At 43.3% G+C, this 7,245-nt stretch overlaps 1 protein-coding gene across 2 annotated transcripts; it reads left to right on the top strand.

Annotated features, from left to right (window-relative positions):
* Nucleotides 1–656: 656 nt before the first annotated feature.
* On the top strand, nucleotides 657–6,973 carry LOC127008968 (larval cuticle protein A2B-like). 2 transcript variants are annotated; one of them, XR_007761491.1, is made up of 5 exons: nucleotides 657–750; nucleotides 1,930–2,043; nucleotides 4,965–5,144; nucleotides 5,746–6,078; nucleotides 6,183–6,973. XR_007761491.1 is itself a non-coding variant. In XM_050881511.1 (4 exons), the coding sequence occupies exons 1-4, from the start codon at nucleotides 745–747 to the stop codon at nucleotides 5,839–5,841; spliced, it is 396 nt and encodes a 131-aa protein (XP_050737468.1). In that variant the 5' UTR covers nucleotides 657–744; the 3' UTR covers nucleotides 5,842–6,973. The 2 variants fall into 2 exon arrangements, 1 of the variants encoding a protein (XP_050737468.1); XM_050881511.1 differs by having other exon boundaries at nucleotides 5,746–6,973.
* The last annotated feature ends 272 nt before the right edge of the window (nucleotides 6,974–7,245 follow it).

Raw genomic sequence — 7,245 nt, 5'->3', positions numbered from 1 at the left:
GAATCGAAACTTAATCCGGAGAAATCCAGACCGATGATTCAGATAGTAGCTTATCCTTTCCTGATTTATTTTTGTCTTTATTTCACTCACTTTCCTCTCTCCTATTCTTTTTTTAACTTTCGTCCTTAGCTTGTTTCCTTTTCTTCACACAATTAGAAGACATGAAGGACGAATAACATAATAAAGGATATATATATGAATAGAAGGGAGAGGAAAGGGAATGAGAAGAAAGAAGAAAGGGAGGAGAAAAACAGGAATCGGAGAGAAAGTAAAGGGAAGAAGGAGAAAGGAAATAGGAGGAAAAAGATGAGAGATAAGATATACAGAAGAGAGGAGTAAGCATGTGGAGGTAAGGAAAGAGGAAGGAAGAAAAGGGGAAAATGAGGAAAAGAGAAAAGGGAAGGAGGAGGAGGATAAGAGGAGGGAAAGAATACAGATGAGAGAGGCAAGGAAGCTGAGAAGAGGAGAAAGCAAAGAGGAAGAGAAGGGGAGGATGAGAGAGATACAGAAAAAAAAGAATGAAGAGAAAGAAAAAGAGAGAGGTCACCACACCCCGCCTTGTCGTGTCTCGCTCCTCCTCCTCCTCCTCCTCCTTCTCCTCCTCCTCCTCCTCCTCTGGTTCCTCCCGCCCTCGTCTGCCTTTCACGTATATAAGCCGCGATGTGAAGGGCCCTGACACCAGTTACCGTCGATCCCCCGCACAGGCCGCTAGTCAGTCACCCGTCCGAGGAACTCTTAAGCAACATGAAGGTAAGTGAAAGGAGGCGGTCTGTGTCTTAGTCTCGGGCTGGGTCGTGGAAATTCGTGTTCATTACGGGTCATTGTTTTTGTTTGTTGATTTCTTTCTGGGTCTCGGAAATTCATACTCTTTGGCATCTTTTTTTTCAATTTTCTAGTTTTTTTGTGATATGCTGATAAGAATAAACTAGTCGTGGGTTTTTTTCCACAATGATAGTACTAATCGTGATAACAGCTCTAATAACATAGTAATGACAGTGATGTATAGACGAAGTGAATGAGAAAGTTAGTCAAGTCAGTCAGTCACTAAATCAGGTCGCTTCTCTCTTCCCACATTCACCCCCCCCCCCCTTCCAATCCCTCCCTCCCTCCTCCTTTCTCGCCTGCCCCGTGTAAAACTTTCCCTTTCAACCAGATCAAATTAAGGAGTCAGTCAACCTTTCTCCGCTCTGTCTGGGACGCTCACTTCCCCTCTCGGACCGTGTCTCTACCAATGAAATAGTATTCAAAGCACCACAAGGTTACTCCAGGACAATATGTATGACAGCTGAGACACATTAATGCTGCCTTCCCTTTGAAAATATATACGCTTTCCTTTTAAAGTACACGATAATTGGTTGAAGCTTAGCCATATCTCATTAATATCGCAAGCTGTAGTGCTGCCCTATTCATAACCATCATGTAGTACAAAACCGTAAATTCGAATAATATCAATCCTTTGGTCAATGATTAACAAAAGATATTGATCAGTTATCCGTCTGTCAATCAACCAGAACTACACGTCAATTAATATTACTCTAATTATATAAAAGATGAAAATTGCCACTCACGTTCTTTCCTCGTCCTCGTGTCTCCATGTCATCTTCATCCTCATCGTCTTCACTCACGTTCTTTCCTTGTCCTCGTGTCTCCATCTTCATCTTCATCCCCATCGTCTTCCCAGCTTGGTTCTTCCACATGTATTTGCTCTATCTCCATCCACTCCTCATTCATCATCAGCATCGCCTCATCTTCCTTGTCATCCCCATCCTCGTTTTCCTCTTCATCCTAGTCTTTTTTTTTTTACAACAGAGGAGACAGCTCAAGGGCACAAAAAAAGGAAACAATCATAAAAAAAGCCCGCTATTCGCTGCTCCTGAACATCATCACCTCGCCTCTTTTCAGCTTCATCCTCGTCTTCTCCCTCCACAGGTGTTCGTGCTGGCATGTCTGGTGGGCGTTGCTGTGTGCGCCCCGCGCCCGCAGTCGTACGATCCCGAACCACGCCCGCAGACGTACGCCTCCGAATCGCTGGAGGAGGCCCTCGTAAGCATTAAAATTTCGTGTCCTGCTCGAAGTCTCGGCTCTAACCTCCGTCTGCATGGCTGGTCCTGTTGAGGTGGAATGATGCATGTTCACGTAGCTGTTGTGTAACGGAATGATTGGCATGCCATTCAGTTACTGGTAGAAAGGGGTGAATGAAGAGCATGAAAGAAGATTATGGTTGGCAATAGTAGTAGTAGAACCAGTTTGTCTTTCCTATTGAGTAATACTGATGTTCGCATGTTGCCCAATCGAATGCTCAATGGAGTGGCCGTAGCAACCGTGGCATGATACAGCTGGTTTGAATGATATCTGCTGTTGTGGAATGACGTAGTAATTCAAGCTGGAATGATGCATGACACCCCGCCGGTGAAGAGAGAAACGCGTCATCTGTAACTTTAAATTAGTAATGGGAGAAGAATGATTTTGGTGCATGCAAATTTACTTTAATGGAATGATATATTTTTGACGCATGCAAATTTACTTTAATGGAATGATATATTTTTGATGCATGCAAATTTGCGTTAATGGAATGATATATTTTTGATGCATGCAAATTTGCGTTAATGGAATGATATATTTTTGATGCATGCAAATTTGCGTTAATGGAATGATATATTTTTGATGCATGCAAATTTGCGTTAATGGAATGATATATTTTTGATGCATGCAAATTTACTTTAATGGAACGATATATTTTTGATGCATGCAAATTTGCTTTAATGGAATGATATATTTTTGATGCATGAAATTTGCGTTAATGGAATGTTTCTCTATATTTATCTATTCATCTATTTATGTGACTAGGAAGTAAAGAGCTGAAATGATGCATGGAGCAAGTGGTAATGCATGAAATGTGACGCTTCCTTAAAACTAAGTGGGCAATGGAATGATGGAATGTTGCACGCTGACCTGCATTTCGAAAGTGTCATGATAATGCACGCTGCGTGGCTGAGCATGAAGAGGCTGAGGGTCGTATCATAAGACATTTCATCGCTCAAGAACACATATTTGACAAGGCTTTCGTAGGAGTTGTAGGCATTTCCAAGAGTAGTTTTATGGCCCGGTGGTATAGTTTGACCCTTCTTCTGTACAATGAACCTAAAGAAATACTCATTAGAACCCGACTGACCCCTCTTTGACCTTTAGAAATGGCTTTTGTGAGAACTGAAAGTGTCGTCTAATACCAACTTAAATGTTTTCCGTTCTATATGCATGTTCGTGTGAAGGGGAGAATGAAGAAGCTGCATGACAGACTCGTTAAGATAATGGGATAATGGGACCTGAATTGCGGGATTCCTGTGCATGGCTGGGGAGAGGTTGGTGCGAGCGGCAAATTGTTGGATCTTGCATGACAATCACTTTGGAGAAAAAAGATTGGAAATTTTTTTGTACTGGCACCGAAATCACATTCACTTTCCCTTGACACGTGTCGCTGGCAAAGACGATAAGACAGTCATTCACTTCTAGGAATCTTAGTTCTCTTATGAATAATGTTCGTCAGTGAATGTACCGAAGCTTTCACTTAACTTGAGAATAAATAACTGTAGCAAAAAAAAATGAAGGCAAAAAAAAATTATCACGCTTTCTCCCTTTGTCTAAGATTTTTTATTGGTATTTTGTAACACGATAGCATTTATTCATTTCACTTTTCATTTACAATAATTAGTAACCAAAACTTTAGCCAAATAACAATCGGTCACCATGAACTTCGACACTCTTAACAGCAACCGTATGCCACACTGCTGATTCATTAAAAAAAAAAAACTAAATTCCCAGTCGCAGTAACAAGTCTTAAGTGATGCAGAAGCGTCACCGGTTTCGTCACGCTCCGACAGACAGACAACAGTTACTTATACAATGCATCTTCGTTTATGTAAAAAAAAAAAATCGTCACCACATTTACTGTACAGTTAACATCAAGAATTGCCACTCGTTTTACAGTCACCTCGCTCACTCGTAACAGCCAGTTCAAGCCCCTCCCACCCCCACTCCCATTACCTCGTTCACAATTGTCTATATATCTTTCCTTTATTCCCATACCTAACAACACCTTTCCTTGTTTTTTTTTCTACACTTATTACCCACCCATCTTTTTCTACCTGCTCCCTTCTCCCTACTTTCCCTTTCCCTCAACCCTTTACCTTTCTCCCCTAAACACCTTTCACCCTTTCCTCACTCCTCCACCTTTCGCTTCCCTTTCTGTCTGCCTCCACAGACACCCACTTGCCACATCTCCCTTTCTCCACCGGCAATTTTCCCCTCCTAGACAGCCCACGCAACCCTTACTTTCATCTTCCTTTCACTAACTTGTCCATCCCTTCCGCCTACCACCACTACCTGCAACTCCGAAACATTCACTCCATTTACCAATAACGACTCTTACTACACTACCATGAACTCTTCTTACCTGGCTGTTACACACATATTTATTCCCCCTTTATTTCTAAACCACTCCCTCACTCTCTCTTTACCTGCACATCTTATCATCGGTACTCTTCTTCCTTCCTACCTCACTACCTTTCACCAAAAAACCGTCACTCCTTTCCCCTTACAAACTTAACCCTACCTAACTACCCAAATACCATCCCACACGTTACCCTTTTTCCCTACGAACTCGCCAACACTTTCCTCTTTGCCTACATTACTACCTTACACCATAAACCAGTCACTCCATTCCCCTTTCAAACTTAACTATCCTTTCTTCCTAACTATCCAACTACCATCCCACACTTTACCCTTTTTCCCTACGAACTCGCCAACACTTTCCTCTTTACCTACATTACTAGCTTGCACCATAAGTCTTTAATTCCTTTTCCCATACAAACCTCACCTTTCTATCTAACTACCCAACTACCAACCCACATTTTCCCTACGAACACTCGCGCTCACCTGCTCGCTTATTCCTTCACCGCCTTCTGCAGTTCAGCCCGGAGCCGTACCAGTTCAGTCTCGCGGTGGCCGACGATGAATTCACCAACTACCAGAACCGCCACGAGAGCCAGGACGAGAACGGTCTTGTGCAGGGCGAGTACTCCTGGGTGGGGCCTGACAGCATCCGCTACATTACCCGCTACACAGCCGACCCCATCAACGGCTTCCAGGTAACTGAGGCGAGAAGGGCGTTGAGAGGGGGGGTGGAGGAGGGAGAGGGGAAGGGAGCTGTTGGTGGAGGAGGATAAAGGGTGGAGGTGGTATGGAGAGGGTTGGGAGGGATAGAGAGGGAAGAAGGGGGGTAGTGATATAGAGGGGAGTGGTGGGGTGGGTGGGTAGGGAGGGGAGTAAGAGGAGGGTGAAGGATGATGGTGGTTTGATGATTACAGGGGGATGATAAGGAGGGAGAGGAAGGGTAGTTGGGAGGGGGTAAAAGGTGGGGGAAAAGGCAACTGATTCTATTCAATATTTTGCTATATTTTACACTTATATAATTGGCTTGTATTAATGTATGTGTTCACTTATAATCACACATAAAATCATAACTGTTCACCTAAACATACATCCATTTTGCAGTGATTGGTAGTTACATTTTTTTTTCGTTTAGGTGATTGTTTAACGACTGCACAGTAATTGGTAGTTTGCGCGCTCCCCTTCATCAATTAATCAATCTATCTATCTATCTATCTATCTATCTATCTATCTATCTATCTATCTATCTATCTTACCTGACACCATCCTCACCTCCTCCTCCTCCTCCTCCTCCTTCAGGTAAACACCGTCGAGGAGCAGACCGACATCAAGATCCGCTTCCCCGAGCCCGTGCCCGTCGAGGAGCAGGCCGGCTACAGGACAGGCTACGAATAGGCGCCTCACCCCGCCCGCCCCTCAGCCCTCACCTCACCCCGTTCACCGTCTCACCAAAGCTCCTCCATTACTCCTAGCTTCTACTCTCTCCTCTGAAGTTTGATCTCCGGCCCTTGTCTCTCGTTCTGATCACCTGTTTTCACCTGATGTGCGAGTTTGGTTCCCATGTATCCATCACTCACTCCTGTCACTTATTCTCCATTCCCTTCGATTCCGCTCCCTTTGTCTCCCCATGAGGTGTGTGTATGGCGTCCCTCCGTTTGGTTCCTATGCATTCATCCCCCTCTTCTGTCCCTCATTCTCCATTCCCTTCGATTCCGCTCCCTTTGTCTCCCCATGAGGTGTGTGTATGGCGTCCCTCCGTTTGGTTCCTATGCATTCATCCCCCTCTTCTGTCCCTCATTCTCCATTCCCTTCGATTCCACTCTCCTTTGTTTCCTCTTTACTTCAGCGTGCCATAGCCCTGCCTACGAGACCCCTGTCCTCTTGTTTCTCCTCCTCCTTCTCCTCTTCCGCCTCAGCATCACCCAACGTCCCGGTATTCTTAGTATCGTAGTCTCCGTGGGTCAGTTCGAGGGATGGAAGTCGCGACCCGCCCTGAGCTGCCCCGCGGTGTATATAGGATGTAAATAATTCATGACGTCATGGATATCTGCATGAAACAAGACAAAGCCATTTACGAACTCTTTATTTGCATGACTGTCTGTAGCCTGGGGGTAAATAATAGTAATCCTACGTTAGTAATTATATATTGTAACGACTGGCTGAAGGAGGGTAATGATAACAGTAGTTTTCCTTAATAATTAATATCGTAATAATCCTCTTGAAGTTTACTATTATTATTATAGTTTGTTTGTATGCGCATCTAAGTCATCTATTGTTAGTATTTTTTTCTTTTTTTTTCTATCTCTCTTCTTTTGTTTAATTTTGTTTCTCTGTCTTGTGTTTTTGGTTGTTTTATTATCTTCTGTTTCCTGTTTTCTTGTTTTTTTATTCCGTTTTCTTTTTCTTCTTCGGTTCATCAACGTTACTCTTGTTATTTCGACGCTTGGCATTTGTTTGATCAAGATTATTATTATTATTTTCTTAATCTTGGTTTCCTGGCATTTACCTGGAGCCCCCTTTTACAACCGATATTATTATTTTCTTTATTATTATTGCTCTTACACGATTTTTTTATTATTCTGAACTTGTCTGTCAGGTTTGTGCAACTTTACCTAGCTATCAAATCCCTTTCATCTACCCTCAGTACTTCCAACTCGTCCGCTGCAAATCTCACTGTTACCACTCACTGCATTTCCATTCTTCTTTGGATTCTACCGTTACTCTACTCGCTCTCTAACACGTATTAATCGTCACCAGTATACGTATCTAGTTTATATTCAGTGGTGGGCAGCGGTGAGG

The sequence above is a fragment of the Eriocheir sinensis genome, chromosome 39 (assembly GCF_024679095.1).
Source record: "Eriocheir sinensis breed Jianghai 21 chromosome 39, ASM2467909v1, whole genome shotgun sequence".
In the NCBI taxonomy this organism is placed as follows: Eukaryota; Metazoa; Arthropoda; class Malacostraca; order Decapoda; family Varunidae; genus Eriocheir; species Eriocheir sinensis.
The sequence above is the reverse complement of the archived record's forward strand: the minus strand, read 5'-3'. Positions and strand labels throughout refer to the sequence as shown.

Excerpts from the sequence above, each read along its gene's own strand:
- LOC127008968 (XM_050881511.1), top strand. Across the intron at positions 2,044-4,964 it reads AATCGCTGGAGGAGGCCCTC|TTCAGCCCGGAGCCGTACCA; the intron begins GTAAGCATTAAA and ends CGCCTTCTGCAG. Across the intron at positions 5,145-5,745 it reads ACCCCATCAACGGCTTCCAG|GTAAACACCGTCGAGGAGCA; the intron begins GTAACTGAGGCG and ends CTCCTCCTTCAG.